At 46.1% G+C, this 22,459-nt stretch overlaps 1 protein-coding gene across 2 annotated transcripts in view; it reads right to left on the bottom strand.

Moving 5' to 3' along the window:
- Positions 1-22,459, bottom strand: part of LMLN (leishmanolysin like peptidase) — a 951,783-nt gene that overhangs the window by 852,415 nt on the left and 76,909 nt on the right. For both annotated transcript variants that reach the window (XM_069616632.1, XM_069616633.1), the window contains exon 5: positions 10,463-10,580. In XM_069616632.1, coding sequence (XP_069472733.1) covers positions 10,463-10,580 — 118 coding nt within the window. The remainder of the gene's footprint in view (positions 1-10,462; positions 10,581-22,459) is intronic.

Here is a 22,459-nt window from a genome sequence, read left to right as displayed (position 1 = left end):
GAGCTCATCATTTAAAAACATAAGGAGAATACTTCGAGTCCAGCAGACAAGACTAGGCGGGCCAGTCCAGACTCATCTCTTCACTACGCATCACGTTGGTGGAGACCACAGCTGTCCGGGTCCGATCGACGCCCCTGTGGGAACCAGGTGAGCGTAACAGTCAGCTCTCTCCCCCAGCGACTGCGTTATCGAGGATCCAAGATACTGGTTCTGCTCCTGAGAAAGAATGAGGGATGGTGAAAATGGCGTGGCGACGTCGGGATTCCCCTCAACCCTTTCGTGCCAGAAGGTTGTGACCAAGAGTTTGCCCATGCAGGCTCACCTGTTTTGATTGAAAGATGAGCTCTCTGTCCCGCTTTCTTCCAGCAGGGGTCCTGTAGATGGACCTAGTTGCGTCACTGGTCCTTGGCGTGAAGGTCCAGACCGGCTGAGACCATTCCGTCGTGAAGGTAAGTTTTGTAACTACGATTATTGTTCGTATTGATTGTGTTAATCTTCCTCCATGATTATGGTCCGTTACCAAATATTGTCCTTTCTCTTTCCCTTAGGTATGAAGATGACCCAGGAACGTGTGATGACAAAGTGTACTCCGGAGGAGCTACCAGGAGTTAAGTGGCCGCTACCTGAAGCTCGCTGCTTAGATGAAGGTCTATGCAAGTGCTAACCTTGTGTTTCCTTTCCCTTTGCAGGTGCTGCTGATCGGTGCTTGATGGGCGGTTTCCGATCTCCTACAGGAGGCTGGAGATTAATATCCCAGAGGATGGTGCGTCGGGAGAAGATCCCGTGTTGATGGAAGTTCGGGACTGGTAAGGATGCCAGGCGGCACTCTGCAGATCCAGGTAAGATATGGGCGCGGCTGCAGAAAGGGGAAGCGATAGCAGTGCTTCCAGCAATGGTGCGGCTGTCCCAGGTAAGATGCGCGCTTAGTTGAAGAAGTGAAGCGATGGCGTGCTGACTCAGGTAAGATGCGCGGGTAGCGGCAGAAGTGAAGCAATGGTGTGGCTGACCTCAAGGTAAGATGCTGGAGGATTCCGGAGTCTGAGGATAAACGTGCTGAAACAGGTAAGGTCTTCTGAACAGCGGTAAGCGGTACACTGCTCTAGCAGACTAACGCGAAGCACCAGCATGCGGGTGGGGCCAGTTTATATAGCCTGGCCCCAGCCACTCCCTTTAGGCCCCGCCCTGAGGCCCCACCTTGCCACTCCTCCTGCACGTGCCTTCCATGCATTGCTAGGGCCCCGCCCTGGCCAGATGCACATGCCTTCAACAGTCTGTGTGCAAAGTACACTTTCTAATGAGCTTGGTGCCAAAGGCGCAAAGACTGGGTCCATTGGGACCCTGCAGGATGTGAAGTAACTGGCCAATGACCAGTGGCCATTATAGGCGCCCAAGGCCCAAAGCATCACTTCCAACTGTCCTGGAGTTCTGGCTCCTTTTGCCAAATTTATTTTCCTTATTTACACATGCTAAGTACGTCTGTTTAGGCCATCGGCATACAAATCCTGTGTACCATGGCTCCATTTTTGGCTTGTGGTATTGCTGGTTTTGTGAAACATTACGAAAAAAGTAGTGTGCATGGCTTTTCTCAATATTCACAGAAGCCATTACCTTACCGGTCCAATCAAGTCCAGCACATAACTTTCATTCCTGTCACTTTTCCCCAAACTATGGGCATTTTAATCACATAGTTGTTGGCCGACATGTGCAAATGACCCCTTCCTAAACTTGGAATTATGTCTACTTTTCAGAAATGTATGCCTTTGTCTTACCATTCAGCTTTCCTACCCTCCTCTTCCATTCCGTCCATGCATGTCCTATTGAAAAGAAAGGGTAAAATCACCTACCTCTCACAAAACTGATGGTAACTTTATAGAAATATGTTTTTTTGGTTGCCATTCAAACTGTTCTTTAAAGCCTGGAAAATGGCGAATTCAGAACAGCAAACCATGTGTTCCTAGCTCTTACAAGGGAAAAACTACAAGCTTCTTTGTACATCATTGTATTGGCATTTGTTGAAAATACACAAAATGCGCGCTCTTTTTGGTTATTTTCTCTCCCTCCGATACAGCAAACTAGGATTCCTTGGTGGTGTTATGACTGCCTACACGTGGCAAGAAAAGGGGACCCATTTGGGAGAGATATCACATGTAACAAAAAAGTTACAAGGGATTGAATGGTGACATACCGAAATCACCAAAAAAGGGCCGTCACTGGAGGGAAAACCATTGGCAGTTAAGGGGTTAAATTAATATAAAGTAATACCCTTCATTTCTTTTATGGTGAATGATTCCAGGATTAGTCTGTGTTGAAAGTAAAATGTGTATATTTTTCCTCGACATGTACCTGGAAGGTAATGGTGTCTAAAATGTTTTATTCATTCTTGGAAGCCTTCGGCTATAGTTTATACTTGTGTCATACTCAGACTAAAATGCATTAATATGACATGCATTACTTACCGTAAAAGCATTTCTGATGATTGAAACTGCTTAGATTCACATGCTGTGCATATGGTCCGACATCCAGTGGTAACCACAGAGTATTGCATCTTGTTTTTTGGGGGACCGAAAGGGGACGTCGGCATAACCGTGTCTGAAACACTATCCCTATCGTGACGTGTGTAGTACCCAAAATACCTCACGCGCCGAGGTCCCTCAGATTGTATTTTTTCTGCCATGAGGGAGCCCAAGGCTATAGTGAGTGAGTACATGAAGAGAGAAAGTAAGAAGTCTATGTTCCTTCCACCCCGAGCGGGGAGGCAGGGAGGGCGCATGTGAATCTAAGCAGATTCAATCATCAGAAATGCTTTTACGGTAAGTAATGCAGGTCTTCTGATGCTTGTTAATCTGCTTAGAATCACATGTTGTGCATAGACTAGCGAGCAGTACCCGGAGTTGGAGATGGGTAGTGAGAAGGAACAGTAGAAAAAAGATGTCTTAGTACTGCTTGTCCCACCCGAGAATCAGACCTAGAATGAGTGTCTAGGCAATAGTGTTTTGTAAAGGTGTGTACAGAACTCCAGGTTGCCGATTTGCAAATGGACTCTAGGGGAACATTTGCAATGAATGCTATGGATGCCCCAGTGCCTCGAGTAGAATGTGCTCTAGGCTGAAAGGGCAGTTCTCTCTTTGCAAGAGAGACAGGATCCCCTTCTCTACCAGCTGCCACTGAAACAAAGAATTGTTTAGTTTTCCTCAGTGGTTTAGTTCTATCCATGTAGAACATGACTGCCCTGCGCACATCTAGTGTGTGAAGGCTTCTTTCGGCCATGTTAGTAGGTCTCTGGAAGAACGTGGGTAGTTCGATTGACTGATTCACATGGAACTTCTAAATAAATTTCAGCGCAAATCTGGGATGAGTGCGCAGAACAACCTCATCTTTGTGGACTGTAACAAAGGGGTCCAAAACCGAGAGGGCCTGTAGTTCGCTAACTCTTCTGATAGAAGCGATAGCTACTAGAAAGGCTGTCTTGTAAGTGAGGTCTTTCAGACTAGCTTTATGCATAGGCTCAAAAGGGGGTCCCATGAGCCTAGTTAAAACCACATTTAGATCCCACCCCGGGGCTGGTTGAGTGATGGGGGGGGGTAAATTCTTTTAACCCCTTCCATAAAGGCTTTAATCACAGGTATTTTCCACCACGACACCTTCTGCTGTGACGTGGTGTAGGCTGACAACGCCGCTAGGAGAACCTTTAAGGAATTGAAGACTAACCCAGAGTCCAACAGATGGGTAAGATATAACACAATGTGTGAAGGCGAGCAATCGGTGGTATAGACGCCTTTGGAACTGCACCAGATGACAAAACGTTTCAATTTGCTGGCATAGCAATAACGTGTGTTAGGCTTTCTTGCCTCCCTCAGTATGTCCATGCATCTTTGAGGGAGTTGCAGATGTCCAAACTCTATGACCTCAGGAGCCAGGCTGCTAAGTTCAGAGTTTGTGGACATGGGTGCAGAGTCTCCCCCCTGTCCTGAGACAACATGTTGTACGGGCAGGGCAGCTTGACTGGTGGGGAGAGGGACATTTCCATCAGGTGCGCGAACGAAGCTTGGCGGGCCCACATGGGAGCCACCAGAATCATGGTGACTGGTTCCTGGTGCATCTTGTGTACTATCTTGTTCAGAAGGGGAGTCGGGGGGGGGGGGGGGTGGGTGGGGGAGCGTAGACAAATTTCCCCGACCAAGTTATCCAGAGACCGCTCCCCTTGGATCGGTTCTGGGGGTACCCTGGAGGTGTAATCTTGGCATTGGGCGTTCTCCTGAGTAGCGAACAGGTCGATCTCTGGAAACCCCCATCCATTCTGCGAAGACGTTGGATACAATGTCTTCGTGCAGTCGCCATTCGTACTCTTCTGGCAGAGGAAAATCTCTGCTGAGTACGTCTGCGAGAAGATTGAGTTCCCCTGGAACATGTTGGGATATCAGGAACATCTTGTGTTTGAGAGCCCATATCCAAGATGTTTTGGGACAGCTTGGATAGCCCTGGAGAGTGAGTGCCCCCCTGTTTGTTCAGGTAATACATTGCTGTTGTGCTGTCGGTTAGGACCAGCACTGTCTTCCCTTGCAGTTGCTCCTGAAAGGCTTTCAATGCTTTGAACACTGCTAGTAGTTCCAGTAGGTTTATATGGTTGGACGCTACCTGAGGGGACCACACTCCGTGCACTGTCTGTTGAAGCAGGTGAGGCCCCCATCCTGTGAAAGATGTGTCTGTCATGAGAGTGGCTTCCACTGCAGGGGTGGTGAAGGTCTTCCCCTTCAAGGGGTTCTCCCTCGACCACCACTGCAGAGAGAGAACGAGGGCTGGTGAGACAACTAACAGATCTTCCCATTGTCCGCTGGCCTGACACCAATGGCTGTTGAGCCACTCTTGCATGGGACGCATGTGCAGCCGCGCGTGGGGAACCAAGTATATGCATGACGCCATCATCCCTAGCAAATGCATAGGCTTGCGTACCGTCACCTCTCGACTGGCTACATACTGAGGAACCTGAGAGCGCATGTTCTGAACCCTCTCGCTGGAAGGGAAGACTAGACCGCCTTCCGTACGAATTAGAGCCCCCAGGAACTGTTTCACTTGGCTGGGGACTAAGCTGGATTTATTTTCGTTGATAGAAAATCCCAGGCTGAACAGTAGGTCTACTGTCTTTTGGGTGTTCGAAAAACAAACGTCGAACGAGTCCCCCGTGATGAGCCAATCGGCGAGGTAAGGGTAAACTGGAAATGAAAGTCTGCGCAGGTGTGCCGCTGCCACTGCCAGGACCTTGCTAACAGGCGCCGAGGCTATGCCGAAGGGGAGTACTTTGAACTGGTAGTGTTTGTCCTGAATCACAAACCTTAGGAATTTTCTGTGCGCTGGCAGCATTGAAATATGAAAGTATGCATCTTTCATATCCAATGTTGTCATGAAGTCCCCCTGTTTTAGCAATGGGATCACCTCTTGCAGCGTTACCATGCCAAACTTCTGGGGCTTTATGAACTTGTTCGCTGGGCACAGGTCTAGAACAGGATGCATGATGAGATCCTTTTTGGGTACAAGGAAGTACACTGAATAGATACCCTCGTTTACCTGAAGAATTGGGACGGCTTCTATGGCGTCCTTTCCCAGAAGCGCTTCCACCTCTTGGATCAGGATCTGCAGATGTTCCGGTGAAAGGCGTCGATGTTTCGGCGGTCTGAACTGTGGAGGTCGGGCGAATTCCACACAGTAACCGTGGGCGACCGTCTTTAAGACCCACTGGTCTGAAGTTATCCCCTCCCATGCCTTGATGAGAGGTTAATCGCCCCCCGACCGGGGAGACATGGGAGGGGACCCGAACTTGGTGGTCATTTCTGACCCGAAGTTGACGCTCCTCTGGAATTGGAGCCTCTGCCTCTATTCTTTCCGCGCTTCTGTCCCCTCTGGGGGTAGTAAGTGGGGCTTGCAGCAGGTTGACTTGAGCTGAAGTTGCCCGTGCCGAAATTATTTTGAGCGGCGCGGGCTTGTCCTCGAAAGGACCGCCAAGAATTACTGCCCCTCTGTGAAGAGGGTTTTTGGGAAATCTGGTGCAGCGACTTAATAGTCTTGTGCTCCTTCTTGGCTGTCTCCAACGCATCGTCTACCGCCTTCCCGAAGAGGTTGGCTCTTCGATGGGTTTGTTGATGATGGATGCCTGGGTCTCAGGCCTAAAGCCCGACGTGCGCAGCCACGCGTGTCTCTTTAGGAGAGTACCCTGTGCGAGAGACCTGCCTGCTGTCTCTGCGGAGTCCAGGGTATTCTTTACAACATTCTGATTGGCAAGTTTGCCCTCCGAGACTTGGCTCTGGTTGGTTCCGGAACCTCCTGAAGGCCTTCCTGGGAGTAGGTTCAATTGGGCGTCGACGTAGCTTGCCAGTAACGTCGTGTTATTGGCAATCCGGACGGTATAAACCGCCACGACGTGACCCGTTTGCCTAAGGCATACAACCTTTTGGATTCCTTGTCCGTGGGTGACTCTCCCGTGGCAAGGGGAACCCCTGCTCTCTTGCGAGTGTTGGTTACCACCAGCGAGTCTGGGATTGCTTGCCCTTTGATATAAAGCGGGTCGGTGGGGGAGGGCCGGAAAAGTTTTTCGACCCTTGGGTTCACAGCCCTAGTCTGAGTGGGTGCGAGTAAGGAAGTGGCCAGCCGTCTCTTTACAGAGCTCAAGAGAGGGATAGACTGGCTTGCCAGAGGCTCGTCATTAATAATGTCCTCCGCGAAATCTTGTTCGGGCAAGGCTTCAAGCGTGGCAATTTTAAAGAATTCCGCTGCTTTTTTCAACATGTTGTTGAAAGCCATTTGATCATCCACCAGGGGAGCTTGTCGAACCAGGGTGGATGGGGGAGAGTCGAGGCAAACGATATCAGAATTGTGATCATCCTGCTGGGTGTCCTCCCAGTTGTCCGTTGCGCCTTGATCTTCCCCATAATTGTCCAGAAAAGAAGCCTCCTCTTCTTCTGTATAGATGTCTCTATACGTGTCTTTCCGGACATCTTCTTGATAGTCAACATAGTGTTGGACATCTAGGAGATGGGCAACTTGTGTTTGAGGGTTAGTGTCTACCCGAGCTTTTTTTGGCGGAGGTTGATCAGAAGCCTTGAAAAACTGCTCCAGCCGATGCATACACCCCTCGAATTGCTCCGTGGTCCACTTGGATGACCCAAATGGACCCAGCTGAGTAGGAACCGGATCCTCTGCCCTAAGGCGTTGAGAGGATCTCCTCAGGGTGCTTGAGAGGGGTACCTGGCTTTCTTCGTAGGAATCTTCGGGGGTCGTCTTCCAAATCCGTGGAAAACCTTTCGGCGGATTGGCCCATAACTGTGGGCGGAACCAGTACTAGGCCCACCGCCGTAGCAATCCTATTGATGCCCTTACTGATAGTCACCGAATCTTCGGGAGACAACGCCTCCGATGATAGCTTCTCGGGTAGAGGCCTACTCTTAGTTTTAGGGCCTGCACGGGCCTGGGAAACCTTGTTCAGAAACTTCGGCGTGTGTAGTTTGGGGAGTAGCGCCCTTGTTATGTTTGTTAAGCCCAGTCATCATGCGCTGCTGCGGATGTGGGGAAGGCTTCGGATCAGATCGATCCGATGGCGCTTTCGCCTTTTTCGACGAAGTCATCGAGGAGGGCGCTTGGGTTGTGTGCTTTGTGCGGTGCGATTGTACGCCCCTGTCACTGGGTGTGGTCCCTGTAGCTGGACCGGAGTCGAGGCTGGAAGGGTCAGGGACGGGCGTGGCGGCTCTGGAATAGTCCGCCTCAAGGTCTATAACGTCAGGTCATCCGATGTACCCCCGTCACTTTCGGCTGGTGTCGCGGCAGGGGAGGGAGGCTCCACGCGTGACATTCCGTACGCGGCCCACCGCTTCAACCGGCGCTCCTTAAGGGTTTTAGGTTTAAGAGTTTACACGCCGAACACTGCTTTAGTGCTCTAGGGGGAGACAAGCGTTATACGACGTGTGCTCGTCTTTCCACGGATATCTGACCCTACACACAGGGCAGAATCTAAAAGGGGTCCTTTCCATAGCAGAAGGGAAGGGTGACCAGAACAAAAAGGAAAGAAGTGGAAAAGAGGAAAGACATAGCTGTATGGCAAACCCCGAGCCCACTCTCCCTACTGTGTAGGCCAGCCAGAAGGCCCGACCACGTGGAGGTCTGGACGCCGGATCTTAGGCGCCGGAACACCCAGCCGTAGACGATTCCCCCGTAGTCTTCGTCGAAGATGTTCTTGATAGGCAAAGTGACTTAACGGGGATTAAACCGACAATTCGGTAAGATAAACAATGTCTCATGAAGAGCTCCGCTATAGGGCGACCAGTTATCTGGGCGGAAAAAAACAATCTGAGGGACCTCGGCGCGTGAGGGATTTTGGGTACTACACACTTCACAATAGGGATAGCGTTTCAGACACGCCTATGCCGACGTCCCCTTTCGGTCCCCCGAAAGACAAGATGCAATACGCCGCTGTTACCACTGGATGTCGGACCATATGCACAGCATGTGATTCTAAGCAGATTAACAAGCATCAGAAATGTACTTATGCAGACATTTTAATATAATGTCCTACGAGGTACTTATGAATGTGGATTACTGTTATAGGGCTTAGGGATTTAAGAAAAATGTCCTGCTTGTAAAATAGGTTTTCCCCTTTATATCCCACACAATACCATATGTATTAGGTTTTAACCATCAGGCCTGGGCCTTACATATACACTAGTGGGATGTGTATTTTGGATGCTGTACATTATTTTTCAGGCCTGTAGGGTACCTGCTTGCTAGATGTTATGGTTCCCCATGTTCTTCCCACCTCCCTGTTATTTTATGTTGGGTGCTCACCTCTGGTAGAGTGCCCACACATGGAGATTAGGGAGAGTCCTTATATAGACATTACTTTTTTAATATACTTGGTATCTTTTTAAACTGTGTATTATTGCCCGAGTACTTATTTGAACGGATAGATATATATGACCCGAATGAACTACATGTTGAAAATAGCCATTGTTTGACTACAGATCTCTTCCCCAACCAACACCCTGGCCTTCTTCCTTAGGCCCCACCCCCTCCTCGCGCTGCATCCACTTTAGTAAAAAACCTGGGATGCACCATGGACACTGACCAGACACACTCACACCACATGAACACGGAGTCTAAATCTGTGCACTCTCAGGCGCATCCTCCCTTACTTTGCCTACCACCACAGTATCACTGCAATCTTGCCCATTGCCCTCTTCTGGCTAGACTACGCCAACTCCCTCTACTTGTGCGCACCTGCTTATCAACTCAAAGATCCAAAGGGTCCAGAACTCATCTAGGCTCCTCCTTGCCCTCTGTCCCAGAGAGCACATCATCCCTGCCCTCCGTATCCTCCACTGGCTACCGGTCAGACCATGGGCCACTTTCAAAGCCAAGTGCATCAGTCACTGCGCCCTCCACAAGACAGACCCAGAATACCTTCAACAGAAAATCACCCGCTACCAACCCAACAGAAACCTCTATTCAGGCACTGCATTCCTCCTTGTGATCCCCACCTTCAAATCAACTACACTAGGAGGACAATCCATCTTCGTCCAAGCCCCCACTATCTGGAATTCAATGCTGCTTAACATCTGACACAGAGGACCACCTGGCCTTCAAGAGAGCCCCCAAGACATGGCTATTCCCCCTACCACCCTGACAAGTCTTGCCCTCTTGAGCTAGTGAACCACTTCAAGTAGGCGGGCCGCCAAGAACTTCCATGATATCACCGAATGACAGTAAAAATAATCTTGAAATATCCAGCAGAACTCAGGAGAGAGTCCATGCCACACCTACGAAACCAAGAACACAGCCAGAGAACACAGGTACCCATCACACGTCTTGCATATGGAAGATAGCCGAAGACAAGGCCTCCCACATCTGCAAACATACACTACTCCCAAAGACTCATCGCACAACACTTCTGCCATTACAATGTAGCTATCCCCACAAACAAATGTGGTCTAGCTGGACACATAATGAGTTCTACTCTTGAATACTCTCTTGTCAACTTCAAAGCACCCATCCACTTGCCAGCTCGATATGGGTAGCTAGTAGGGACATGGCCACTCCTACGCAACTTCGCTTTGCCCAAAATGCACAAGCATTCTAAACTCCTCTGATCAATGTTCCCAAACCTGGACTACGTTGCCCCCACCCCCGCGAGGGCGTCCACCTACAGCGCTTTGAGGCCATACCAATGGGATAAAGCCTCAACAGAAAGTGATATAAAAACCTGCTTAAGAGTCCCTAAATAAAATCCAACAACGTCTAGCAGAATGCTGGCGGCTCCTAAAAAGTAAGGGATATTTAGAAAATAAACATTTTTAAAAAAATAATTGCCCTAAAAGCCTTTTTCATTGATTTTTCTTTTTGGACAAGCAAAAGCAAGTTTTAACGTTTGCATGTATTAGTCAAGTCTATTAACACTAACTACAAACAGTTAATTTAAACATACCTGAAGATGTTCCTCAGGAACAATAACAGGGCCACAACGGGTATGTTCGGCACAGGCTCCAGGACAATATCTGTTTGTGTCATCTTTCTTCCTAAGGTACTGATTTGTGGCACATTGTCTTAAAATAAAAATATCCCAGAAACAAAAGTGTATGGTTAATTGTCTAGCCAATACAAGACAGCATGTTATTTTATAAGGTTTATTAGGTATGGAGTTTCAGTATAGACTTCCTGCCATATAAAAAGTAACCTTATTTGTGTAAACCAACAGTGCCTCCTGTTTTTATTGAGCCATGGTTAACAGTTGCAACAAATGCATTATCTTATTGTCCCTCTTCATCCTACCCTACCCCCCTTAGCAACCGAAACTACAGCAATGTGCTAATTTAAACAAAGATCAATGGCCAGAACAGTCAAGTCATACTAAGTTAGCTCATGGCTCAGTAAGTCTATGCCAGAGTTCATGGCTGCCAACAACAGGAAAAGGGGCGATATTACATTGAATCTTCATTATTACCCAAATTTATCGTAAAAATGTGAGCGAATGGTAGATTTGACCGAATTCGGTCACTATCATTAGTTTGAATTTTTGCGATCATTTTGAATCTGAAAATACCGAACATGAAGAGCGGGAATTGTGGGAGTGTGCTTGGCTCCCCATGTTCAGTATCTTTGGATCCAGGGATTGCAGGGGTGTCACCCGCACCCTTAACATTGGGGGCAAGGGACAGAAATTGCTAGGGCCCCCGTTTTAAATTAATGGTCAAAACGTGGGCCAAAGCAGCTACACTGCGGGCAGTCCACTCCCGAACAAAACGTTTGCGGGCAGACAGTCCATATCCAAAACTTTTAGTCTTACCATCAATAGCGAAAGTGAGTCTCTCCATTACTAAAATGTGAAAGATACAGGTGAACCACATAGATCTGGGTATGAGGGCTGGGGGTGCCCTGCTTCACACCACCGTCTTTAACGAAACATCACATTGTCAAGAGTGGACGTTTGGGCAAAAGCTTTAAAATCAATAAATCCATCAACAGATACATCTCCGGTGGTTACAGAAGCTCAAAAGCGCATTTTACAGCATTGGTCGGTGCACCCTTTCATGAATGGAGGATCTAAACTCAATTTAAAAGTCCTGCATACCTGAGCATCCACAACACACATGACTTTTGGCACATTGCCTGTACACATTTGTCAGACCGATTAAAATCTGTGCATTCTATCTGGGGAATAATACCAGTGATACATCATTTTATCTTGCAATTCTTGGGCTTTGTGGAAGGATCAAAAATACACAAGACCAAAATAAAGTTCAACACTGGTAGCACTACAGGTTGCATTGGAGGAATTCTTATAATGGTACAGACCCTCACTGTGATAACACAGATTACCTTCCTTGAAGTCCTAAATATAGAAGGTTGGGATGGGCTCATTAAAGCAATCTCTGGCTTCCTTGAAAGATTGCCCACGTTCACAATAGGCTCCCATGCTCTACCCACCCACATCCAAGGCTACGGGTCCTAAGCTAATCTTTAGCTTTAAGATAAAAAGGAGCACAGGTTGGGATGACCACCTGCAGATTTCAGCTACAACTCAGGAGGGACAATTAGTCTCAAAACTGTGAGGTCTACTCAAAACAGTGAAAAGAGCCAACTACATACCAGGTTTTGGTCAGGATTCCCTAAACTAACACCCAGACCTATGAGTACAGCATCCAGTGTACATTTTGCCTTCACAATCCAAGGGATAAGCAGCCCAACTGACTTTGTGGAATATCAATCCAATGGATACAGTGCCCATAACACTGCTTACCATGACTACAAGCAAGTATTTCCTCCCTGGTACTTGACCCCCCCAGAAGATAGCCTGATTTAAAAATGCTGGCGTACAAACGTGCCCCAAATGCGGAGAGGAGAATGCCGGGATGACACATATGTTTGGGGCCTGCCCAGAATTCATGGCATTTTGGAAAGAGGTGGCGCACCGCTTAGCGGAGAAAGATATCATACTAAGAGTGGAATTGGCGTGGGCATGCATGCTGGGAGGGTTCCCTAGATCCCGTGGGTTAAAGCATGTGAGCAAGCTCAAAGACCTGGCCTACATACCAGCTAAGTGCAGAATCGCTATGAGCTGGAAAGCTTGCCACAGACCCAAGATAGAGGTCTGGTGGGATGATCTCAAGAGGTGGGCTGATATCGAAACCACAGTATGGACCGAGGCAGCCAATAGAGGGGGGATGAAGAAACAGAGGTACTGACGGCTTGGAGACACTTAGTGGCCACATTGTCCGGCTTTACTTTGGAAACTTCAAGCAGAGGTGACACCTCCCAAGACGTGGAAGAGGATGCACCCCTAAAGAAAGCGCCGGACGGCGAAACGGAATAGGCTTGAGCTGTCGAGGAGGTAGGGGGAGGGAGGAGGAGTGTGTTAGTTTTTTCTTTTTGTGTATTGGTGTCTATTCTTTTAGCAATTAGTAACAAACAATACATAGGCCATGTAATATGCAACATACTCTGCTAAGTTTGTTTATGTGATCAATTGTTTGTTGTAAAAACCAATAAAAATTGTTTTAAAAAAAAAGTATTTCCTCCCTGGTGCTCAGTATCATCATGCTGTGAAATGCCGATCCACCAGCCACATGTCACCTTCCTGGGCCAAAATTCATATCCCTTAAGGGGGGTCTTGCTTCTCCTTCTTGGGCTGTGGATCCCGAGATACTATTCTTGTCAGGCATTTGAATTATCAACAGTCACACATTGCAACAGTCAACTGGGTGCGAAAATAGTTTGTTGAGTGAACTTTGTGTGATTTCCTTTTTTCCAATTGTTGATTTTTCCAATTGTTGATAGACTTAAAAAGTAAAAGACAGCACCTTTCCACTGTAGCCACAGTGTGACATTAGACAAAAACTATGCTGTGGATGCAACCGGTTTTTACCGAGCCCAGCACATTTATGCTGTTACGGGCTTTGGCAGATGACGACAGTTGTGAAGTGGTTAGGATACAGATCTCTATATAAAGTCAGCAAGGGGTTCGAATAAAACCTTCTCTGCTGCCTTCTTCAATTGGCCTTGCATTTTTAATTTTATTAAATTGTATTTTGTTGCTTTCTTTTAACAATTGATCAATGGAACAATAACTTCAGCTACCAAGACCCCTCGGTCAATGGAGAAAGGTCGTTATCATTTCTGTTAAGCTGGAACAAGGTTTTAGCCAACGCAATGTAAGTTGAGACTTCCCTCCTGTCTTCACATGGTCTCAAAATAGTTCTGGCACTACAATGAACTACTTCATAATTTTGAGGAACCCGTTTGCGGCTTGTATTGACTTTCAAGTCCTGAACAAGGGATCTAGTGATCAAAACATTCTGGTGTTTTTTTTTAACCTATTGCTTGGTAAAGGGGGAGAGGAGTGTAGGGGAGTCTACGATGGGAACCTAATGGTAAATCACTAGGAAGAGTGATCAAGTTCAGGCGTAATGGAGCAAGCTTGAACACTAAACTCTTGGGTGCTACGTGCACTCACCTAAGGAGCTGGAGATCATTTTCACCCCTTTGAACTTCATTGTTTATCTCTGGGATCTGTATCCTCTGTATAGAAAACATCTGCATGCTTATAGTGAAGTTACCAGGCAGAGAAAGAGACCCGAGATCTGCCCTTAGAAATATGAAATGTTTTTGTAAAACAGATATGGAATATAGTTTGGAGCCTAGGAGATTAAGGAATATGCATAGAAGCTGGTCTTGCTCGAACAGATACCTACAGGCTCAGCAGGATGCTGAGTTGATTAGTATCTTTGCTCACAATAACTCTTGCTGCTTTCCGCGTTAGTTAACAGCACAAAGTGCACTCAAAACCAGGTACAAAGTAATGTCATCTCAGAGGCAGTCTGGTGCGAGTACTTTGGGAATATGTATAAGGCAAAAAGCAGGGAGAGTCTTTTACTTTAACAGTGAAGCAAAATGGGACCTCTCATTCGACGAGGATTTAATCTTGGATGTTATTAAAAAATCTTCAGCCTCAAGGACGCCTGGCCCAAACAGCCTAACAAACTCAATGTGCAAGTCTGATGCACCGTTCTGGTCGAGAATCTTGCTGTCTTTGTTTAGAGAAATCCTGAATAAAAGAAGGATTCCATCATCTTGGAGGGCCGCGGTTGTCATACCCATTTACAAGAAAGGCAATCGTACAGATCCTGCAAATTATCGTCTGATTGCCCTTCTTGATGCAGATAGCAAGGTTTTCACCGGGGCCGTACTGCACAAAGTAGAAAAATGGGTTGATAAAGAGAAGATCCTTTCTAAATTACAGACAGGTTACAGGAAGGGCCTTTCCACCACCCTGAACAGTCTAGTAATGTCTGTGGTGTCAAATGTGTCTTGGCAAAGAAAGGGCCCATTGTATATGGGGTATGGGTAGATCTGTTGCAGGATTTTGACACTATTAATAGAGACCGCCTGTGGATGAAACAAACAGTGGGGAATGCGCAGTTCACTGCTTAATATTCGAGTTAGTTTGCATGATGACTCGAGATTGAACAACAAAGGAGATTTGTGGAGGGAGGTTAGGTCAGAAAGGGGAGTCAGACAGGGTTGTACTGTCGCTCCCCCATTATTTAATTTAATTTATACCTGGCTGATTTGGCCCAAGCCTTGGAGCCTCATTTGCTGGTTAGTCCTAAAATTGGCAGCCAATCCATAAATTGGATTACGTACGCTGAGGATATCTTTTACTGGTCCATTCACCCGTTGGACTGCAACATTGATATATGATATGATAGGTTATTTATAACGCGCTTAATACCCAGAGGTTTCTAAGCGCGGACCCGAGGATCGTACCTGTTGTGCACTGTGTCGTCTTGCTTCCAAGGCGAGCAGGTTGCCCCTAAGCTATCCTCCCAAGACAACATTTATTGAATGCCTTTGACAAATATGCCAAGATAAACAAACTTTTGGTAAATCCTCATGAATCAAAAATAGTTGTGTTTAAACGTCCGTTGAAGACCACTCCTAAATTTAACTGGTATCTATCTTGTCTTCCGGTGCTCTGTGTGAATTAATTAACTTATTTGGGTTTAAAACTTCATCCTTTTCAAACATTAAAACGGTGCCCAGTAATTTTGATCGAAAACCAGAATATCAAAAATGTTAATCAAAAATATACGTGGGAGCGGGATAATGGGTCAAAATGGTTGGGGATGGAGTTGGGCTAGTGTTACAAGGATAGAAAAACAGGGGGCTTGGAGAAGGGACCCACCCCCAAATAAAGAAATCCGCATTTTTTTTTTCGGTGAAACTTAACTCTGTGAAATGGTCTTGGGGTGCTAATTTACCTCCTGCTTATTGTCTGCTCTTTCTGTGTGCATGTTTGTTTTTTAGTTTTTTGTCCTTTTCTTTTCTCTCTCATTTTCTGTTTTAGCCTCATAACAGAATTAACGTTTTAATATTAGTTGTTGCATGTTACATTTTAATGTACACACTACTCGATTTGTATATATTTTATAGTGACATTTCTTTTATTGGATGTGAAAAGTCGCTAGTATGGCTGCATCACAATAAAAAAAATGTTCAAATAATAACCACTGCAAACAATATGGGCTTGAAGAATATGTACGCTTGAGGCTGGAATTTGCCTTGCAACTTGGTGGACGAGGGGACGCTGGACTGTGCAGGGTTTCGTTTCTCCAGCCATCAGAAATCTGTGTTGTGGTACCCAGGCTGCTTCTTATTTTTCACCATGTTGTCAGTACTGGTGCCAAGGCAATTCCTGGGTGAAGTTAAGAACACATTGCTCCGATTCTTATGGGAGGGAGGAAAAAGCCAGAATCCTTATTCTTCCAGAGGACAGGGAAAGAAGTTGTTGGTTATCCAGAGATTGAGGCCGATTACTTGCCATCCCACGAGAGTACCGTTTAACCACTTGGGACCGGCGGTCTACAGGCACTGAAATATGTACAGATGCAACTGGCAAGTAGCTATGGGGAATGAAGGACTGCCTGCCAAAAGGGATAGGAAAGTACCCAACTCTATGGGTCCTGCGGGATGTTTGAATACTGGGAAGGATTAAACAGGGATATCGTACAGCTAAGTAGATTTCAGACATGGTTTGAAGGAGAGTTTTTGAGAGCGGGTTAGCTATGGAGGGAGAGAGAGTTTCTGGATATCTTGACCCTGGAATTAGATCAAGGTAAAATCTCAGTCTACATGTGCCTTAAAATTAAGGGGAGCCCTCGCCCAAGGAAAATGGAAGGAAAACATCCTGGGGACGCTCACATAGTTTGAACAGATCTTAGAGATTACCAGGTAATAAGTTGCAGGCAATAGTTTTGACTATTTATAGGTGTATAATTGAAGCGGGTGTGGTCCAGAAAGAACACCATATTAGATTAAGCACTGGCCTCAAGGAAGACTTAAGGATGTGGTACAGATTCTTAGACAGCTTCAATGGGGTGCAAATCTGGCGAACCCTGTGGGAAACCAACACTGAACTACAGTTGTTTTCAGACGCTGCGGGAAGCGAAGGTTTCGGCGTAATCCTAGGGCCAGAGTGGTGTGCTCAGAAGTGGCCACAGCAGTGGCACAAGAAGGGGAGAACAAAGAACATAATGGTCTTGGAAATGTTCCCCATTGTTGTCGCACTGTTGTTATGGCCAATAAGAGGGTTTGTTTTTGGTCTGACAACAATGCGGTAGCGCAAGCCATTAACTTCCAGTCCGCATTATGCCCTGCAATGTTGAGCTTGCTCAGGAAAAGCTCTTTCGGAACCCTACCCGTAAGAAGCACTTTCATGGATTTGATGAGCAGTTAGCCCAGGGAAAAAAAACAGATGAGGTCCGCTTTAAGACTAATAAAGCCTCTACCGATACTGTGTGAAGTGATATTGGCCAAGTGTAAATCAGTTAAACAAAACTACACCATCTACTGTAAACATCGATGTGCATTACTGTTACACCAGAGAGAGGAAGAAGAGAGGAAGAAGAGAGGAGGGAGAGAGGGAGAGAGGGAAAGAGCGAGAGCGAGAGATGTCATATGGTGCGTGGGCGCACTGGATATGTGTGCAGCTGGTGTGGTTGTTGCATGATAGCCCGCTTTTTAGCAGTAGGTGTGGTGCTGAGGAAATCAGTTGGATGTGTTCAGTCTGGAGGGTGGACACCCAGACTGAGTTCTGGCTGCGCTCGGCCTGAGGAGACGCCTAGCCTAGCCGGTATGTGCTCAGCTAGCTGTGTTTTATTAGGATGATGAGGTGTTCGTGGGGTCATGTTAGTATGAGAACAGCTAGGCCGAATGTGTCATAGCATAGCTGTGTTCTAGTTGAATGATGGTGTATAAAAGAGAGTAAGCGTAGTAGTGTGATATGGTGGTTATCAGTAAAGCGCCTGCGACCAAGCGCAAGAGCAGGACAGGGGGCGTCCATAGCGACATACGTATAAAAAGCGACAGGATGGATAGGGTAAACATGTGATACAGATAACATGGGGATACAGTACATAGCATATATATAGCATAAATAGGAGATACAGAGATATGTCCACTCCATCCACCAAGCTTTATTTAGCACAGTGATGAAATTAGGCACACTTTCTAGATTCAACTATACCACAGTGACGCAGTTAGGCACACTTTCTAGGTTCAACCTCAGCACAGTGACGCTATTAGGCACACTTTCTAGATTCAAACCTAGAACAGTGACGCTAATCAGGCACATTCTCTAAATTCAACTATATCACAGTTCCGCTATTAGGCACACTTTCTAAGTTTGAGCTTTTGGCACAGTGACGCTATTTGGCGCACTCTCTAGATTCAAACTTTAGCACAGTGATGCTAATTAGGCACTCTTTCTAAATTCAATTATACTACAGTGACACTATTAGGTGCTTTCTAGATTCAACTTCAGCAAAGTGACGCCAATTAGGCACACTTTCTAGAATAAACTTTAGCAGTGATTGTATTAGGCACACTTTCTAAGTTCATACTTTGGCACAGTGAGCATATCAGGCACACTTTCTAATTTCAACTTTAGCACAGTGAGGCTACTAGGCACACTTTTCAAATTCAACTTTAACACAGACACTATTAGGGCAGACTCAATGATGTTGGGAATACCTTCTAAATTCAACTTTAATACAGTGATGCTATTTAGGCACACTTTCAAATTCAACTGTAGCACAGTGACGCCATTAGGCACACTTTCTAAATTCAACTGTAACTCAGTAACGCCATTAGGCACACTTTCTAAATTCAACTGTAACTCAGTGACGCCATTAGGCACACTTTCTAAATTCAACTTTAACACAGTGACGCTATTTAGGCACACTTTCTCAAATCAACTTTAACACAGACGCTATTAGGGCACACTCTGATGTTGGGAATACCTTCTAAATTCAACTTTGACACAGTGACGCTATTAGGCACACTTTCTAAATTCAAATTTATGCACAGTGACGGTATTAGGCACACTCAAAGATGTTGGGCGCACTTTGTAAATTCAAATTGTAGCACAATCTAGATGCAAGATTCGATACAGTGAAGCTATTAGGCACACAATTTTGTTGGGAGCACAGTCTATCTGCAAGGTTCAGTATAGTGATGCTATTAGGGTACGAGTAATCGTGACTTTAATATGAGACTGTATGATGTAACACAGTAACATTTTAAGATGTTTAAGTAAGAGTGGTGAGGTTTTCTGACGTGAAGTAATTGGTTCAGTCCCCACCCTTGCCAAACTTACTTTTGGTTGGTGGTGGTTGACGTCAGGCTACTGGCTTCTTACTTCTCCTGCGGATACCTGTATATACGATCTGGAGCCGCCTCTGTAGGAGCCGCCCTTGTCCTTGGGGCCCCTTAGCCACAGGTGCTGCCGGGCAGAGGGCTTCCCTGGGAGGGTCGGTTATGACCAGATGAGTGTGCCAATGGAAGGCGGAGGGCGGACCGGGAGGCGGGAGGGAAACCAGGAAGGGGACACAGGGGATCGAGGATCAAGCCCACTGGCTTGCAAGCACTTTTTACACAATTTAAAACTCCAAATGGAGTCAAATAACGGAGGCAGCACTCACCTGCTTCCCAGATGGAAATGGGAGCAGCTGGCTGCTATCGGGTTGCTAGACCCAGGCAATGGAAGCCAAGTGGCCAATGGGAGGCAGAGGGAGAAGTCCTGGTGATTTTACCAAGGCGATGAGGGGAGTTGGGTTGGTTTCACTGAAACTGGGTGGAAAAAAATTAAACTGGTTGGCATATGCAGGCGACTTTGGGGCTTCAACATCTGCTGTCAAAAACAAGCAAATATGCTAAATTAAAACAGACTGGTTATCAACCAGAAGTGTCAGGTGATTCAGTTATCTTGCCGCACAGCAAATAGAGCCAAATTCTGCTGGCAGATAGACATCAAGATTGTACCCCAAAGGGAGTTAATTTACCTAAGATTTCAGCTCTCGGGTTAAACCTCTCGTGAGGACAGGGTAAATCGATTGCTGACTAAAAGCGATCAGATGATTTATCAAATTAAAACGATCCTTTGGAAATACTGCAAGTTCACAATACAATCCTCCTTAACCTATTATGTGGGCAAAGTCGTACCCAAGATTTTGTATGGGTTGGAAATTAACTCTATGAGTCTAACTATTCCATGGGCTAAAATATAGCAACATATTTGGAAAACGGTACATAATGTGCCAATGGGGACCCCAATGGCTTCAATCCGGTATGAACTTGGCCTACTGTCGCTGGAATATTGGTACCAATGGAAAGTCCTAATCTTAGTGGCAAAAATATTTTATACCACCCAAAATACACTTTTTGAAGCTCTAGCTAAATAAATAGGTATAAATGATTTACCCTTTCTTATTAACCTAGTCAATTGTGCAGATGCTATCCTGTATGAAAGCAGTAAGGATAGAAGACAGAATGAAAATTCTGAAGCGGTCAAAAAACGATTAAAAGAAATGGACTGGATTAGGACAATCGCTATGGTCAGGAGTTATATGTTTCACACCACATTTGCTAGGATTGATAAACCTCTGGGACTCTTGACAACCTATTTAAACCAATGTCCCTGTCCAAGAATAAGGGGTCAATTCCTGTGCTTTCGGCTTAACCTTTTTCTCACGGGGGAAATTCTGGCCAAGTGAGGAATACACACTTCAGAAAATAAAGGCATATGTCGCCATTGTAGCGTGTCAAATGAGAATCTACGTCATCTTTTGGTAGAATGTGAGGCTCTTAAAGAAATGAGAAGGCGCTTTTTTGAGCAGATTCTTCTCATTAGTTAATGTGGATATAGCACAAGTAGTCTGGAATAGAGAGTGCTGGTAATGAATTCTTTCTGACTGCAGAGGTGATTAAAATGTTGGATGAGCTTGGCCTCAACATGAAATATTGAAAATGCATTTTGTAAATGTTATGAAATTTGTATTGATTATGGATTCATTAATTTTATATTAACAGAATGGTTTATTTTAGTACATTTTTTATTGTACTAATATTGAAATATTAATCAGTGACGTATCAATTTTAGAAATATGTATTGTGGATGTGTAAAAGTTCAAATTTTGACCATATACACAATACAAAATGTTAAAAAAACAAAAAACATTTATACATCACTCAAGGCCCAAAGACATTTTCCATTTCGACTTTAGAATTGCTTTTGTTAGAATGTGAGGGTTAGAATAGAATTTTGGACACAGAAGGTTTTGTTTTGGACTTTGACTGCTGACAGATCCTTCATTTTGGTTTTAGGAAGGGAAACTCCTCTAGTGCAGGGACAGAGAGGCATTTTCCCAACCCCTTTTATTCTAATAAAAGGCTTTAACCAAAGCTATGAACCCCTTGTGTCCAAGTTTCATTCCCGACTCACAGGTGGTATAAAAAGAATGAGGTTTGTCCTTCTGACTATTACGTGCATGTGTGCTGTGTGGTGTATATTGTGTGATGAATCTGTGGATGTCGTCCCTTCTCCCCTAGGTGAAGACCTTCCCCATGAGGCCAGGGTGGTGCGTTCACAGTACATTAGTGCCCCTGGGGGTGGTGCACCAGGGGAGGATTGCAGGGGGGAGGAAACCCCTTAGGTGATTAGGGAGAACTATTCCCAGATGGTACCAATATTCTCTGTTGTGAGGTCAAACAACCTAGTAGGTTAGTCCCGAGTAAGACCCCTGACAACACACCACCATTCCACACATACTCCTCCCCTGGTCACTTCACTTCTGTACCAGTCCCCTTTCAAAGTACTGGGACGAGGAAGAACAGGAACTACCTAGATAGAGCCTCATTACAAAGCACTGAGACATAGAAGATCCTAGGCTACCCAAGGGAGAGGTCTACGGATGATACTGAGGAACGGAACCATGAGGATTACTTTTAAGAACTATAATGAGCAATCTAGTGGTTGCTAGCTGCTCATATTTCAAACAGAGTAGAAAATGAGGAAAGACTGAGGAAGCAGTTGTCAAGCTTTCCCTGGAGGAGCAGGAATCCTGTGCTGTAACAAAAGGGGCTGTGGATCACCGTACTACCCAGAGAGTGGAACACCTTGAACCCCAGAAGCCTATGGGGAACTGGGGGAAGCTAGAGTCTCCCTCACTGGGGGAAGCAAAAAGACCAGTGTGTCTCCCAGAGAGGTGGGGCGGGGGGGGAAAGGGGTGGAGCTTGAGTGCCAGCACTGTGCTTGGGACTAAGGGACGCAGGAGACGCTCAATGGAAGAACTCACTGGGAGGTCAGAGGGAGAGCTATCCCCCAAGGAAACTGGAAAATCATGCAGCAGCAAAAGGGATGTGAGCCAGCAGTAGGAAATCAGAGAGCTGAGGACGAGATGCCCAGCAGGGTCCAAGAAGCAAGGACTGCTCGGGCTGTTGCCGTGTGAAACTTCCGAGCATCCAGAGAACCGGTGAAGCGACCATGAAGACGACGAAGCACTGAGAAGAAGCAGACGTTAGGCAAGCCGCTGCTGGCTCATGTCCCCCATACCACGACTAAGCCCTGAACACTACAAGGAGCCTCAAG

The sequence above is a fragment of the Ambystoma mexicanum genome, chromosome 9 (genome assembly GCF_040938575.1).
Source record: "Ambystoma mexicanum isolate Mex_15411 chromosome 9, UKY_AmexF1_1, whole genome shotgun sequence".
NCBI lineage: Eukaryota > Metazoa > Chordata > Amphibia > Caudata > Ambystomatidae > Ambystoma > Ambystoma mexicanum.
Note: the sequence above shows the minus strand (reverse complement) of the source record. Positions and strands in the feature narration are given on the sequence as shown.